The sequence below is a fragment of the Populus nigra genome, chromosome 11, assembly GCF_951802175.1.
Source record: "Populus nigra chromosome 11, ddPopNigr1.1, whole genome shotgun sequence".
Classification (NCBI taxonomy): domain Eukaryota; kingdom Viridiplantae; phylum Streptophyta; class Magnoliopsida; order Malpighiales; family Salicaceae; genus Populus; species Populus nigra.
The window spans coordinates 13,069,614-13,087,048 of record NC_084862.1 but is presented as its reverse complement, the minus strand read 5'-3'; the positions used below and the strand labels follow the sequence as shown (position 1 = coordinate 13,087,048).

The 17,435-nt window shown below is 35.4% G+C and overlaps 2 protein-coding genes across 6 annotated transcripts; one reads left to right on the top strand and one right to left on the bottom strand.

Annotated features, from left to right (window-relative positions):
* The first annotated feature begins 2,378 nt into the window (after positions 1-2,378).
* Positions 2,379-7,246, top strand: LOC133667933 (uncharacterized). Its single transcript, XM_062087647.1, has 3 exons — positions 2,379-2,694; positions 3,093-5,026; positions 6,456-7,246. Exons 2-3 carry the CDS (start codon positions 3,434-3,436, stop codon positions 6,855-6,857), a joined length of 1,995 nt encoding a protein of 664 aa, XP_061943631.1. The 5' UTR covers positions 2,379-2,694; positions 3,093-3,433; the 3' UTR covers positions 6,858-7,246.
* Positions 7,247-12,056: 4,810 nt separating this feature from the next.
* On the bottom strand, positions 12,057-17,060 carry LOC133667996 (uncharacterized). Of its 5 annotated transcripts, none has more exons than XM_062087719.1 (9): positions 16,927-17,060; positions 15,750-16,310; positions 14,746-15,143; positions 14,089-14,338; positions 13,655-13,820; positions 13,464-13,566; positions 12,917-13,045; positions 12,593-12,805; positions 12,057-12,482 (listed from the first exon to the last, which is right to left on the bottom strand). In XM_062087719.1, the coding sequence occupies exons 2-9, from the start codon at positions 15,988-15,990 to the stop codon at positions 12,204-12,206; spliced, it is 1,779 nt and encodes a 592-aa protein (XP_061943703.1). In that variant the 5' UTR covers positions 15,991-16,310; positions 16,927-17,060; the 3' UTR covers positions 12,057-12,203. The 5 variants fall into 5 exon arrangements, with proteins under 5 accessions (XP_061943703.1, XP_061943704.1, XP_061943702.1 ...); XM_062087720.1 differs by having other exon boundaries at positions 14,746-15,137; positions 16,584-17,056; XM_062087718.1 differs by having other exon boundaries at positions 16,899-17,056.
* Positions 17,061-17,435: the final 375 nt, after the last annotated feature.

Genomic DNA, 17,435 nt, shown 5'->3' with positions numbered 1-17,435 from the left:
TCTGTATATTCATGTTAATTTGGATTGATATTCATCCGGGTCGAATGAAACTATCATCTTTACTTTTCAAGAATCTTGCACTTTGGACTTTGATTATGCAATTTTTTAAAACACAAAAATCAATTAAATGATCATTGCATTTCCATCTCATATGATTTTTTTTTATCAACTAATGCTCAAGGCTTGATTTTTGATTTTTTAAGTTTTAATAGTTAATATATTCTTATAAAGTCTATTAAATTTTAAGAAAATTATTCATCCCACTTGGTAAATTACTGTATTATTCTTTTTAGATTTCAACTGAACATGTGTGCCGAAACTTATATATTTTTTATATTATATTAAAAAGGAAAGGTAAGATCAAAATAAATATCAGTGAAAAAAAAGATATCTAATATATCATATACAATGTAATTATAACCCTTCTTTTCTTTTTTTATTCAGTATTAAGAATATCCTCTAGTCAATTTAGAAATCAATTAAAATTAAGTTATTTTTTTCCTCCTGTTTTTAAATGATTTTAAAATACATCCTTTGTATCAATTTAATATATATTTTAAAAAATTATCATATAAAATAGTAATTATTTAATATGGTTTTTCTAACATGTATTCTATTATATAAATTGACTAATATAAATAAAATGTTTCAATTTCATAATCGAGTAAAATCCTATCCCATGATTCTAATTTATTGATTATATGAATTAAAACATTTCATTTTATCGATTAAACTTTGTTTTTAGAAACCCCCCAACAAAATTTGTTTTTATTTTAATATTATATTTTTATTTCCTTTTTCCTAACCCAATTAAAAAAATCTAATAAATATATTTAAATGATACTTGATATATGTCTTAAAAACATTTGTTATCCTTTGCCATTTATACATAAAAATAATTACATCCATCCATTTAAATGGAAGCCTTCAAGATTCTAAAAAAAAAAATCCATAAAAAAAAAATCATCTTGAAGAAAATCTTTCTTTATATCGACGACAACAATGCAGCCCAAAATCTCTAGATTTTAGTTGCATTTATTAAAGGATAATTAATCTCTTGTCAAATCCGATATGTAGATTATTTTTTCATTTTATACAAAACAAGATATATCTCATTTTGTAATTTTGGTAAAAAACAAATTAATCTCATTTTCATTGGCAGCATTTGCTTCAGAATGCAGTGGCAGAATCAAGCATCATTGGATCTCCTGAACAAAAATATTTGTAATATTTTTTCAAAATATTTTTTATTTAAAATTATATGAAGATAATATATATATATATATATATATATATATAATTTTTTAATATTTATTTTTAATATTATTACATTAAATATATTATTTTTTAATATTTATTTTTAATATTATCATATTAAAATGATAAAAAATATAAAAAATTAATTTTTTTTAAAAATAATTTTTTTTTCAAATGAAATTTTAGTCTAAATCAGGCTATGATAAAAATTATAAATCATCAAAACTTCAAATTTAGATTCATACTCTCACTCTAAAAAAATTTAAATTATAATTATCAGATTTCATCCGAATACCAACTCGAATAAATACTTGTATCATTGGATCACAAGGTTAGCTTGTAGATTATTGAGTCATTTTCTAGGTAATCCAATTAACTTATGTGAATCTTTTATATTAAAATGATATTATTTTATATTTTATTTTTATAAACTCAATCATTAAAAATCAAATTAAGTTGAAAGGTTTTCATCAATCGATATTAACACAAATTGTTAATATGTGTTTAGTAATGCGGTACACTTAGTTTTAAAAAAATATTTTTAATTAAAAATATATTTAAATAATATTTTTTAATTTTTAATATTAATAATCAAAACTATAAAAAAATATCTAAAAAATATAAATTTAATATTTTTTCAAATAAAAAAAGTTTAAGATCTTATTTAGCATTGTGGTCCAACCATGTTTTTAAAACTTTTGAATTTGTTTTAGCTTCAAATTAATTTTTTGAGTGTTTTTTGATTGTTATACTAATGTTAAAAATAAATTTCAAAAAATAAAAAAAATATTATTTTAATATATTTTTAAATAAAAATTATTTTAAAAAATAATTTTTACCCCACTTTCAAGTAAATCCTAAATCTCTCTCTCTCTCTCTCTTCTTTATTAAATGAACCGTAAGAATAAATACATCCGGTCGATCCTGACCGTAGAAATTAAGTAAATTCCAAACTATTGAAGATACCCAGGAGGCCGCGCGCCACGCGCCACCCACTGCTACAATCAGTAAGGACCAGTTTAGCCATGTGGAGAAAAGGGGATAATGGCATGCTTGTAATATTTCAATAGCCAAGGGCATCTTCGTATTCTCTCGCTTTCTGAAGAAAAAATTTTGCGGATAGAGAAAAGAGACAGTTAAAAGAGCCAAAGCAAAAGAGAAAGGAAACAGAGAGAGAGAGATCCAATTGAGTCCGCGACCGAGTCAGGGTCACGTCAATGTACTGAGTTAACACTGTTTGTTAGAGTCGATCCTGACCGTTAGATCGTGCCGATATCAATCGTCCGGTTCTTCTTCGTTTCCTCCTCTCTCGTTCTCTCTCTCTCTCCCCCCCGTTCGTATTGGAAATAATTTGAAGCGGATAATCCAAAGGAGCGGTCGGGCCTGGTCTGGTCGGGTTTTGCGGTTATTCTTGTGTTGTGGTTTCGGGATTTTCTGGTAATTATATTGTTTGGTTGTGAAGAGATGGTATTTTTACTGTTTGGCTGCTGAGAAAATGAAGGAAAAGTCAAAAAGACTGTTTTTTTTTGGGTTTTGGAATTTTATTAATTTTTTTTAGTATTACTGTTGAAAAGTGAAAAGAAAATTGAGTTAGATAAAAACAGTTATATATTTTATTGGGTTTGTTAGGCTTTTAGTTTTTAAGTAAGCAAAAGAAAAAAAATAAGTAAAAAAGGAAGGATATTTTTTTGGTAAGTAGTTGGTAGCCAAACACATAGGATAGTGATCTTTTATGTTTAGTAAAATTTTTAGTTTTTTTTGCTGGTAACCCAGAAAGTTTTTTTTTTCTGGGAATTAATTATGGGGTCTAATTGTTTTGTTCTAATTTATTTCAGATTTGAGCTCTGTGAAAGCTTGATTACAGTATAATGGAGCTTTATTGAAGCGGGGTTAGTGTTTTGAAGGTTGAGATAATGGAGGACATTTGGGCAAGAAAAATGAGCCAGGGTTATTTTTTTTTGTACTAGATTTTGATAATTTGTTGATCTCTTTGGATTGGGTTTATTTTGGTTCTCCCTCATAGAGTTACAAGTTTATTGAGGGAGAAGAAGAGGATTGAACTGTGTAAAACCCTAACTTTGCCGGGTGAAATGAAAACCTAGAATTTGTGGAAGAGAAATGGAACAAAGTTTGTAGCCTAGAGATTGGAATAGAAATATTGCTGGAGAGAAAATCAATGGAAGATTTTTCCAAGTATGCCCATAGCCCTGCTCATTTGGCAGTTGCATGCCGAGATTATGCTACTCTTAAGGGAATTATCTCAACTCTCCCACGGCTTGCCAAGGCTGGTGAAGTTAGTAACGAAGAAGAGTCTCTTGCTGCTGAGCAACAGGCTGATGCTGTCTCGGCTGTCATTGACCGCAGGGATGTTCCTGGCAGAGAGACTCCTTTGCATCTGGCTGTCAGGTTGCGGGATCCAATCGCAGCTGAGATTTTAATGGCGGCTGGTGCTGATTGGAGTCTGCAGAATGAGAATGGCTGGAGTGCACTTCAAGAAGCGGTTTGCACGAGAGAGGAGTCAATTGCCATTGTAATTGCTCGGCACTACCAACCTCTTGCTTGGGCAAAATGGTGTCGTAGGCTTCCGCGAATTGTTGCTTCAGCAGCTCGTATTCGTGATTTTTACATGGAGATCACGTTTCATTTTGAGAGTTCTGTCATCCCATTTATTGGACGCATTGCCCCATCAGATACTTACCGCATTTGGAAGCGTGGTTCTAACCTCCGCGCTGATATGACTCTCGCCGGCTTTGATGGTTTTCGCATTCAGAGGTCAGATCAAACATTTCTATTTCTTGGGGAGGGATACTCCTCAGAGGATGGCAACATATCTTTGGCACCAGGTTCTTTGGTTGTTCTTGCTCATAAAGAAAAAGAGGTGACAAATGCTTTGGAGGGGGCTGGCGCCCAACCAACTGAAGCGGAAGTTGCACATGAAGTGGCTTTGATGTCTAAAACTAATATGTATAGGCCAGGCATTGATGTCACTCAGGCAGAGCTTATTCCAAACTTGAATTGGAGACGGCAAGAGAGGACTGAAATGGTTGGAAATTGGAAGGCCAAAGTCTATGACATGCTTCATGTGATGGTCAGTGTAAAGTCAAGACGGGTTCCTGGTGCTATGACTGATGAGGAGCTTTTTGCAGTGGATGAGGAAGAGAGATTAGGAAATGCTGCTGAAAATGATGAGTTTGATGACGTGTTGACTGCTGAGGAGAGGAAACAGTTAGAATCTGCACTTCGTATGGGGAACTCTGATGGTCTTGGTGATGATGAGGAACCTGGTGTTGTTGATAGCCAAGAAAATGGCTCAGGAGGTGTATATGAAAATGGTGAATCTAATGGTGCTGTTAAGGAGAAGAAGAGTTGGTTTGGTTGGAAGAATAAAGGTTCTAAGAACACTAATGATGATTCTGAAGATTCGAAGATTTTGAAAAAAATTTCAAATTTGGCCCCAGAAGGTGGCGCCCAGAAATCTGACGATCACCAAAAATCATCAGAATCTGCCAGGGAGGATACGGGGGATGCCAAGAAAGGAAAAGATAAAAGCAGCAAGAAGAAAAAGAAGAAAGGGCCCAGTAGTGAATCTAAGCATGAGAGTGAGTACAAGAAGGGTTTGAGACCTGTCTTGTGGCTCACACCAGATTTTCCTTTGAAAACCGAGGAGCTCCTGCCTTTACTTGACATATTAGCCAATAAAGTCAAGGCTATTAGGAGACTCAGAGAGCTTTTGACAACAAAGCTTCCTCTTGGAACATTTCCTGTCAAGGTAAACCAGATCCTCAGATCTCTTGCATTATTTAATTGGTTGCACTGCCTGCACTGTTTTTTATATCTTAGTTTGGTCAATTTACAGTTTCTCCTCCAGTATTTGCTTATGTTATTTTCTGCTTTTGTCGTGATACTAAGCAATCAGCTCTTGTTTTAGACAGTGAGAGGTTTTCTTTTATCTTCGGTGCTTTCTTTCTTCACACCCCCCCCCCCCCCCCTTTTTTTTTTCCCTGGGAAGGAGGAGATAATTAGTTAAAATTTTTGAGCTATAGGTTTTTAAGGTTCTTGGGTGCCTTCTGTTCTGGGGTTTAACAGGAATATCACCAAAGCATTGTTCAATGACTCAATTGTTGGAACTTTTAATTGGGCTTGGCATTCTTTTGTGGAAATCTTAGTGGATAGTCGCTTTTGACTCACAGAAAAATCTCCAATGGTTTTCCTTCAAGCATCTTGGACTGTTCTCCATGTTTTAACCTCTCCTTAGTGGCACATGTGGTTTACTTTTTCAGTGAGCTCAATCGTGTTTGTTCATAGGGCCAGTTGAGATAGTACTAATGAGTTATCATTATCACGATGAAGATTTTTTTAATACACTGGAGATAATATGACTTTTAGGTAGTTAGTACAGGGGAAGTTAGAACTAGCTGACCACTGTGAGAGATCTAACCTTGAATTGATGAATGAATTAATTCAGATTATGAAATCAGAAAAAGAGAATGGTTTTGTTATTGAAGTAATCCAATAATCATTTTGCATTGTTTGGCCTTTATATGACTGTCTTTTTCATCACTTTTCTTATCTCCTTCATTCATGAATGCATCTAGTGGTCTTACCTAGTTGGGGTTTGCCTTTCAATGATACTTCTACTGCATCATGCATTTTGTCGGAAGTTTATGTTAATTGTCAAGTATTATATTGTTTCCATTGATTTCTCATTAAAATGAGTGAGAAATTCTACCAGTTAGACTTGTCATGCCTCCATTTTTTAGTGCATCTTAGTTTCTACTTGTTGGTGGTATGGCCATTAGAATTAATAATGATCAACAATTATGTTATTCTCATTGTATGCGTATTGCATGTCTTTTTAGTGTGTCATAAAATTTCCTCTTAGGTGCTTTCATTCAGAAAGTTTCCGAACAGTATGAAAGTGAAGAACTTTGGTCAAAGATGGTTATCATGCTGCCTTTGACATTTCAGAAATCACTTTATGCATTTCTATTTCTGATTTGGCCATTCAAGTTGCCTCATTTATCATTCGTGCTGCACATAGCATTGATCAAAGTGTCTGTTTTTCTCATGATTTTTTACTGTCATCCAAAAACCACAAGCCATGTGTAGAAGGATGAAGTTGGGACTTAAGCTTGTGGTAGTATAATGGTGCCTTCCATATGTTAGCTGATATTCACTGTACTTTGATACCGCTACAGGTCGCCATCCCTATTGTCCCAACTGTCCGGGTGCTTATTACTTTTACAAAATTTGAGGAGCTACAGCCTTCAGAAGAATTCTCAACACCTCTCTCCAGCCCAGCGCATTTCCAAGATGCAAAGTCCAAGGAATCTGAGGGGGCTTCATCATGGATTTCATGGATGAGAGGGAGTCGAGGTGGGCAATCAAGTGATAGTGATAGTCACCGGTACAAGGATGAAATTGACCCTTTCCTCATACCATCAGACTATACTTGGGTTGATGCCAATGCGAAGAAACGCCGCATGAAAGCCAAGAAAGCCAGGAACAAGAAACATAGGAGAGGTTATCCTGCATCACAGGCTGCAGCCAGAGGTGAGGATGGGCGGGCGCATCATTTGAGTGAAGATGTGGAAGAATAATTGGAACAAGTAGTCCGAGGTACTTGGCCACTTCAAAATCCTTTGCATAATAGGAAAGGGAGGTAAGGCTCTCTGGCACATACACTTGTGACTTGTGATGGATCTTCGTGGAATGAAGCTGTGGATGATTTACAGGATGTCTGTCAGGCGATTACTTCATTAGGAAGACTGCTGCTTCTTCTGTCTATTTTTGTGTGATGTCAAAATGGGGAGGCACAAAATCTTCTTTCCCCCCTTTAATAGCTCACTTTCTTTCCCTTCCCCCCCAGACATCAATCCTTGTATCTAAGCTATCGCTTATCAAGTTTACATTTTTGTGATTGTCATTCTTTCCCTCCTGGTTAAATTGACAGTTTCTTAAAGCTATAATGATTTTGACTTTTATAAAATGTTTGTGACTTGCATTGCTTGTGAGAATAACTAGCGGTTGCATGTGATTTGAACTTTGATCATCAACTGAACTGCTCTGTATCCAGAATTTTGAAGCAAACTTTTACAGTTAGTTGATTCACAAACCTTTAAAGGCTTGAAGTGTCAAAGCAAATTATTTGTATCTAGCATGTGGTTATGAACTGACTCGGTGGAGATTTTTTAGTCAGGAAGTTTAAAGCAACTTGGGGTATCTAGACAGCGCATCTTCTTATTTACAGGTCGGACTTTGGAGGGAGCTAAAGAAGAAAAGAAACAAGTATGTAAGCCGTTGCTGCCATTATATCTTTCTAACCCGTCTTCCTTTTTTTCTGTTGAATATACTGTACAGTTCAAGAGCTCATTTTTATCTTGTTTGTTGCGGAACAATGAAAAAAAAAAAAGAATTAAAGCAAGAAAGAAATAAGTTTTTTTTTTTAAAGCTAGGAATTAAAAGCAAAAGCCAGAAAGGAAATTTTTTAATTTAATTATAAAAAACTGACTCACAAACTGAAAAAGAATCATATAAATAACATAATCTTTAAATATTTAATTATAAAGCTCAATTCATCAATTAAAATTGTCTAACATAAATAACTCAAATAAATAAAGTAAAACAACGAATAGGCTCAAATAAGCGCAGTCTCCCAACCAAATAGTGACAGGCTGGGCCATTATATGTCATCTTCGTCTATATACTCGTGTAATCTGCGGTGTAGTTCTAGTGTCCCCACCAACTTTCTCAGGGTTGGAGAAACTCGACCCTGTTGAGTGTAGCTGTGGGCGACTCTGATAGTACTCCCAAAGATTTGGATTAGTTTGTTGCAAAGCATCTCTAGTGATTCAAGTGCAATCTGAATCAGGTTGGGTCACCCAACGAACTAGAAGCTATTGAACCTTACAATTCCTGGTAAAAATAATTTGTTTATCCAAAATAGTATCAATATTATTCTTTTGTGTTGAGGTCGATGTGAAAAGAGTAGAGGTTTTAATATGATCATTAGGAGGGGAGTTAAGTGGTATCTCAAAAGGATCATTCATAATATGATGTGGTTTCTAGTATGCAACTAGATCCTTAATGTTAAATGTAGAGCTAATGCCCAAATCAAGGGGTAAATCAAGAACATAAACATTTGGACCTTGTAGCACTTTGAATGGCCCCGCACTACGTGCATGCAATTTTCGATTAGTTCCCAAAGGAAATGGCTTGGGTCTAATCCGTATCATAACATATTCCATATTAAATTCATTATGTCACTTATGTAAATCAACTCGAAGTTTATATTGCGTATTATTTGCCTGAATCTGTTTAGTGATCTCAACATGCAAATTCTAAATTCTACGTGCAAAAGACTCGGCTGACTCAGACACCCTAACATGAAAAGACGTAGAAATAAGGTTTAAAGGTTTTCTAGGCTTGTAACCATGTACAACTTCAAAGGTTCTCATGCCTATTGACCTATTGATATAACTATTATAGGCAAACTGAGTTGTAAGAAGAACCAAATCCAATTCCTATTATGATCACTAACTAGACACCTCAAAGATCGTCTAAATTCCTATTAACCACTTCAATTTGACCATCAGTTTGATGATGGTAGACATTATAAAACTTCAACTTAGTTCCCATCATATAACAAAGGGTTTTCAAGAAATAACTCATAAATATAACATCTCTATCTGAGACTATGGTTTGGGGAAGACCATACAACTTGACAATCTCGTCAAAATACAGTTTCACAACTCAATAAGCATCTGTGGTCTTAGTACAAGAATAAAATAGGTCATCTTAGAGAAACGGTCGACAACCACAAAAATAGAATCATGCTTCTTTGTAGAATATGGAAGTCTAAACACAAAATCTATACTTAGATCTTGACAAGGGTAAGTGGGAACATGCAACGGGGTGTAAAAACCAGTATTATGTTTTCTATCCTTAGCTAGTTGACATGTTCAACATTGATCTACCAACTGAGCTACATCTTTTTTCAAACTAGACCAAAAAAACAGATGTTCCACCTTTTCAATGGTTTTATTTCTTCCAAGATGTCCTGAAAGACCTCCAACATGAATCTCTCATATAAAAAATTCACGCACTGATGTCTTTAAGATACAAAGTTTATTATCCCAAAACAAATACCCTTTTTGGATGTGATAACCATTTACAATACAATTATTCTTATCTCTCAAAGTCATGTATATTTCTTTAAATTCTGGGCAAGATTCATACTCCTCTTTAAGTCTCTCAAATCCAGTAACTTTAACACTCATTATGGATAACAGCGTTATCCGGCAACTCAAGACATCTATCGCCTTATTCTCTATTCTAGATTTATGTTTCAAAACAAAAGAATATGGTGATACAAACATGAATAAGATGATCTAAATACTCTTTTTTTTTTTGTTTTGCTATAAATAATGATATCATCAAAATACACCACTAAGAATTTTCCCACAAATGACCTAAGCACCTGTGTCATTAATCTCATAAAAGTGCTTGGTGCATTAAAAAGGTCAAAAGACATGACCAACCACTTATATAATCCATTCTTAGTCTTAAATGCAATTTTCCATTCATCTCCTGAACGAATCCTTATCTGATGATACCTACTCTTTAGGTCAATCTTAAAGAAGATTTGAGCTATTGTCATCATATCTAGCATGTCATCCAATCGAGAAATGAGAAAATAATACTTGATTGTAATCTTATTGATAGCTCGACTATCTACCAATATTCTTTATGATCTATTTTTCTTAGGTGTTAATAGGATATGTATTGTACAGGGGCTCAAACTCCCTCATATAAACTATATTTGTAACAATTTATATATTTGCCTTTGCAATTTAGCATGTTCACTAGGGTTCATCTTATAATGAGACAAGTTTGGTAATGTGGCGCCAAAAACAAAATATATGGCATGTTGAATGTCAAGCATATTGGGTTAGACATTAGGCAGTTTAGAGGGAAAAACATCTAGAAATTCTTTCAACACTTTCCTTATCTTTTCAGGTGGCTCTTTTAAGGAATTTAATATAACCTTCTTGGCCACTAAGGTAAACATAACAAACTCCTTGCAAACTTCCTTGTCAAATTCCTTAGGACTTATTATGTTAAGCCCTATTTCTATGATGTTTTCCTTATTCAAAAAGTTGAATTTTTTTACCAAGAAAAGTGAATGGACAAGAATTTGATCGTCCAAAGATTGTAACATCCAAATCATATAATCAAGGTCTATCCAAAGTAACATGTCCTATGTTCATGGGAATAACATCACACCAAATTTTATTATGATAATCCAAGATCTTTATGGAAAAAAAGACATCTCTTTGATCAATATAAATGTATCATTAACCCATGACACACTATATAACTTAGGGTGTGGAACAAACTTTAATCCTAAATGAGAAATGCTACCCGAAGAAACTACATTGATATAACTACCACTATATCTATAATGATCTTACAACTTTTATTTTCACATTTAATGTAAGTGTAAAAGATAGCAGTTCTCCTCCAATTCCCAGTTCTTTTGGGTTGTGTTAAGGCACATCTAACTACATTTAACCTAATTATCTCCCATCCTACAAAGTCCTGCTCAATTTGAGTGGATATAGACCTAACACATTCTAGTAGATTGGACTCACTCTCCTTATCATTTAGGTCCTGAAAATCATCAGGATTGAGTTCATACACCTTATCATTACAATTGTCGTCCTCATTCATATCCTCTTAATCCTTAATGAGCAAAGCTTTATTGGGACAACTAGAGAAAACATGATTAAAACCCTGACTCACAAACTAAAGAAAAACATATAAATAATAGAACCCTAAAACATCAAACTATTGGGTTCAACCCATCAATTAAAACTGTCTAAAATAAATAACTTAAATAAATAAAATAAAACAATGAAATAAGCTCAAATGAGCTCAGTTTCCAAACCAAAAAGTGACAAGTTGGGCCATCCTACATGATTTCTGTCCATATACTTGTGTAATCTACGATGTGAGTCTAATATCCCCTTCCACTTGTGCATTACATATTGTGGCTTGGTGACAAGCTTAGATTCCTGCAAGGATATTTAAATTTCTCGTTAGTCTCAGTAACAAATCGAGACATCCATAAACAATTTATCCAAATTCATGCTTTTATAAATTTTCATGGGGTGAAGACATTTTGTATATGATACTTACTGAATATATGATCAGTCCAATCGACCTATGCAAAAGATACTACTTTCGGACATGAATTATCGGTCTACAGCTTGATAATGAGAAAAAATTCCAGTCATCATCATCATCATCATCATTTCAGGGCCAATGGAGAGAGGATGGTGTGAAAAAAGGCAGTTTTGAGCTGAGCTTTCTGCATCTCCAGAGTCACTTCTATGCCTCAAAGTCAGCACCTTTCGCTACCGTTGTGGATTCCATTGCCATTGCTGCCAGACAACAGTTGTAACCTGTACGTCCCAGGAAGGCAGCAGCCTGGAGGAATTTGATTTTGCTCAAGTAATCCATGCAGGATTCTGGGTTTTGACTCTTAAGTGACTTGTTAATGCCCTAAATGACTCGTAATTCAGAGTCATCAAGTGTTTGTCTCACTTGGAAACTTGAATTACTTGTCGCTCAATAATTGTTTAAGATAGAATTGTCTCTTTCCCATCGTTCTTTAAGTCAATGTTTGTGCTTGAGTTGATTGGAATGCAGAGATTTAAATCCTAAACAAATATATCATTTCACTTCGTTATATTATTATATTATAGAAAACAATTTTTTTTTTAATTCAAGGGCAATTGAATCAAATTTATTACTATTTATACAGAGAATGCACAAGTGGAACATTATGGTGCAAAAATTAAAACTAATTTACAGATGAGAAATCCCTGACCATCACTCTATTGTTTACTTACAAATCTTCTTCTTAGGGCATATATATTATCCTACCAGAACCGATCTTTGTTAACGCTCAGGTAACCAGCCATTACTTTCCCTCTAGTGTTCCTCATACCATCTATGAGATAGCACCATGTCGAACCCAATGCTCCGACGAAAAAGTCGGCCTCTGTTGCCATCAAGAAATTAACAAGGGGATAGTTTGTGCTGGTTTGCCTGCCCAGACTTGCCTCATATGTGGCCATTGTCATGTTCCCAACTTGTCGTGTTACATTCGTGTAGTAGAAATCCCATTTCGTGTATTGCTTTGACTTGTCGACAACTTCCTGAAAATATATCATTAGATCGTCGACAGTGACGAGAGGAGAGATGGGTGGAAGTAAATGAATAAGAACGCGAACAACTACGAAGAAAGCATGGAGTATGAAGCTCTAACCTGCATTTCAGTTGACAGCCAAACAGTCTTGAGGTGAGGAAAATGCTGTCTGATCCGGTCAGCAAGATGCATGTAACCTTCAAACTCAACCACCTTCATTTCACATGCCTTGTCTCCCATTCTTACATGCACGCTCAACAATGGCCTAGGAATCCATGGTCTGTGACTGGACCATACGAATTCTTCAATATCTGATCTGTGCTTCTGAAAATCCTGTTAGAAGAGGGTGGCGTCACTGTAAGAATCCTTTCACTTCAGGTGTTATAGTGAATATCTACCAACGTAGCTAATTGGGGTTCACTTGAGATCAAGGATTAACAGAACCTTTGGCCATTCTGTTCGGAGACTTGTAAGAACCATCCTCGCGGCTTCCTTCCCAAAAGCAGCATTTCGGGCAATATTCATCAAGCCACACATATACTGAGTTTGGAATCTCATCAAGTATCGTATTGCCTGATGACAGATAAACAATATCTCAATCGCAAAAAAGGAACAAATCTCATGTTGTTTAGGGTGGCAGAACATGGAAGCCAACAGGCTTTAATTCCACAGCGATATCATTGTAAGAAACAAGCAAGACACCACATTCAGGAAGTTTGTTCACTGCCCTCAGCCTCCATCACGCTCGCACTCCTTTTTCTATATGGCTATGGCTAATCATCTCTTAACTAATCTTGGTTGTATCTGGATTAAAATCATAAACTATTTCCTCTAGACGCAAATATATGATAAAGAGAGATGCAGGCAACTTGCAACTCCATGTTTGTGAGATGGAATGTTGGCAAGAAAGTAAAATCTGAGAAGGTTAACAATACCAAGGAACAGCACGAAAGTGAGTCTCACTCCTTTCTAGATTAAATTTAAGTTTTACCTGTGCTCTCCACCATCTTCGATCCATTTTACGATGAAAAGCGACCAAACTCCCATTTATTTCTGTTGTTGGTTGCAAAAAACTCCAGGGTTCTCCCCATACCCTGTAACAAATAGTGTCAATCAGTTGGGAACAAGGACAACAATTATCTCCAAGGGCTAATTCTGATTACACATGCAATGATCACTTGCCTTGGAGTCCTTCCAGTCCATATTTCTTTTGATTTATAACTGTCTTTTGTAGTTATAATTCCCCTTTCCAATGCTTCTTTATTACCCAATAGCTCAAATGCACGATCTCGACATTCTTGGGATGTTTCTGGAAAGAAGTAGCATGACCAACTGGAGTTGTAAGAACCTGCAGAAAGTCGATGGTTGTTTATCAATAACATGATGGTTTTCTTCAAAGTGTTGTCTGCAGTCAAGGCTTCAAACCAAAGAACGCATTCTTGAGATGTTAAAACACAAGGTACACAAAATGTGGCGATTTCTGTTCATAACTTTTGATGCAAGGAACACATCGGATGAGGTTTACACATGCCATCATATCAATTTAATACAATAATCAATTAGACCTGCTATCCATTAATAAGTAAACAGTAAGAAGAAACATTCTTCAATCATACCTTTACAACCATCATGGTCAGCTCTATTGTAGTAGCTGGTAACAAGGACTCTTTTCTCGTTGACTGCAATCGCAAGAAGCCCGCACATTCCAGCTAGCTGGGCTCCAATACCAAAACCAGGTAACCTCTCCCAGTCAGCAACCAGAAATCTTACATTAGGATCCCTGCAGTTCTCGGGATGCTGATGGAGCCATATGTCACGCTGCACTTCCCTAGTAAGAGGATAGTTTTCTTCATCCGATCCGGTAATCTGGGAACCTTAACAATAAGTAAGGAAGCTAAAAAATAGAAACAAAATGCAATATTACATATCACAAATCATGCTAACAAGATGCAACATGACGGATCACAAATCATGACCAAAGTGAGAAGAAAGCAATGTTTGACAATATTTAGTATGATCATGGCCCAGTTTGTTTGACATTTCAAAAGGTTAAATGGAATTAGTATAAACAATCAAGTTGCAACTTGAAATTCTCTTATCTTCCCATCAAATTATTTCAACAAACGATACTTTGAATTCTCTCCACTCCACCTAGCTCCATCTCTCTCAATCCAAATGGTGTTAAGTAACTAATTCCAAGATTAAGTGTGTGTGAAATGCGACAATGGAACTAAACTATAATTACTTTCCGTTTAAGCACACCAGAAACATACCCAGGGAGGATAAGCACCTTCAAATATTGCTTGGTGCCTAAAGTACTTAAGCTGCTCATTGGCCATGGATGCAGGGTGTGTGTCTAATAACCCCTTCCAAGTTGTCCAAGGAGGTAACCTCTCATTTTCAGCGCGCCTATCAAGACGTTCGTTTGTTTGTTCACTCAATTTGCAGTTCTCCAAATGAGGGGCATTTGGCACGGAGGATTTGTCAAGTCCAGCACTGTGCCAGAAAGCACTCTTTCCATCATCTGCTTCGGATAGCAAGGCACTCCAAGCTGAATGCAATAACGAAACTCTCTCATCATCAGTCCCATCTTTACTTCTCTTTGAATCAACCCACCTCTCTGTAACAACTTCGTTTGTTTTAAATTTGCAATCTGCATTCGCAACTGTATCTGCAATTAAATTCATCGAAGGGCTTTCAGGTATAGAATTAAAGCACTAAGTTACATGTGATCAACAATCCAACAACAACTAATCAACAGCAGCTAAAGCTCAGGGATGCACTTGACAGCGATTACTTAAAAGACTGACTACAACAGAATTGAGTTAGATACTTCTTTTCTTCATGAAGGCTAATTTTTGAAGACCACAATTCTTTCTGAAGCATCATCTTATCAATTACAACCTCAAAAACAGTAGTGTTATAGGCTGCTTCAATTCTAAGTATATCAGAGAAAATTTGGATAGATTGATTATGTAAAACACTAGTAAACAGTGATCTAGAAGTTCTGGAGAAGTAACCAACAAATGTATCTAAGAAGTCACTTGAAGTTTATGTTGCTTCAAGTGCACCCTTTGATCATTCCTAGCCTTACTTTGCATGCATGAGGTTGTGCCTTATCTTCACCAAAAACCAATTTAAAATTACTCTGGTCAACCTCAACTAGCAGTTAAGACTTATGAATTTAATAGTAAAACTTGTCTGGACTAAATTCCCTGTTGCAGGACAGGTACCAAAGACAAACAGCAAGTGAAGAACACTGGTAACTTATACTCACTGATAAACCCAGAACTTGAAGAATTCAATGGAGAATTTCCCTGAGACATGGCAGAGAATGAAATGCCACCAAACTCAAAAGTCCCCAGAGAAGTAAGAAGAGCCAAAAACAAAGAGGTGAGGCAAACTCCACTGAGAAAACCCACCACACAAATTTGACATGGAAATGAACTACCAATTTGCAAAGCTTTCTGTGACACCACTCTCTCAAGAGATTTCTGGTTCAATGGCTCCATATTCATGTTTTTTTAATCCAAAACTAGAAAGCCCTAAAGAATACTTGAAACCTTTGCTCTAAGTTTGTGGCATGACAACCAACCACTTCCAGCAATGACTCACATGAAAGTGTACTACCAAACCAAACTTTTCCTGCTCGTGTAAATACCAAGTTTCCTTTTCTTTTGATTTTTTCCGTGTACAAGAAAACTTGAGTATGGCTTATCTGAAAGTACGGAAAGAAAGAACAAAGTTCAAAGAACTGTCCCTCTCTAGCCTCAACCACTCTTTTTTACCGTCCCATAAGTTTTTCTAAATTTTGTGGTCCACTTCCATGTCCCTCCAACTGCAAAATAAATAAGAAATCTGATTAGAATTCACACAAAAACATATGAAAAAAAAAAACATAAATTTGGGCAGAGAAATAGACAGTTTACATAAATATTAAACAATCAAAAACCAACATGGAAAACTCAGAAACCATTAAGAAATCATCATTTTGTTGAAAAATCTGATGGAAAAACAGATTGCCATTGTGTATAATAAAGGAAAAACAGAACAAAGTCACAAACAGCTGGGCTAAAATCCCATTAGAAATGCCATGCACATAGACACATACCATGCTGACACAAAACACTGGCTTCCCACTACGAAGCTTGACAGTTTTCCACCAGATAAACATCCACAAGAACCGACCAGAAATCCCAAAACGTTAAATCTTTACAAGGAGTTGACAAAAACACACAATTTAATCTGTTACCAATAAAAACAATATCAAAGAATAAACCCCTTTTGTCAATCAAAGCCGAAAGAGAAAAGAAAGTGCCAGAATTGTCAGTATGTGATCAGAAAGTACGTTGGGAAGCCAACCACTAAAATCTCATTTTTCAGTTTCTAAAGAAACACACAGGCATGGCATCATCCTTTCACTCACGCTGACTTAAGTGATTGTGGTGTCTTACTTTGGTCAAGTTTCTGCCACTGTCAAGTCCAGTGGTAGTAGAGAAGTATCTCATCATGGATTATTTGGTGAGGTAGAATATATAGAATGGTGGGACCAAGGTTTTAAAGCTCATTATCATCATTATGGATCATCAACAACTGTCAATATCTAAAATGCCAAGAATTACAGAGAATATATAGTATATGGAGTTTGGACCAATCATTCAGGGTTGTTGAGTTGAGCAAGATTAAAGCATGATTATTTAGTGGATTAGTGGTTGGTGAGCTGGGTGATAGTGATGGAGTGTACTAGGTAGTGTTTGGGAGAGAAGCATGAGGTCAAGGTTGTAGATGCTGTCAATGTTTGCTTTTGTTGAAACATGTTTGATTTGGACATAAATTCTCATCTTCATCTTTGTTTAGTTATGTAAAATGAGACAGGGAAAAAGATATAGAAAATATTTAATTTACCTTTATGCATGCTCTTATGCATTATATGCTTAGGATATGGATTTTTTTTTAATTTTTA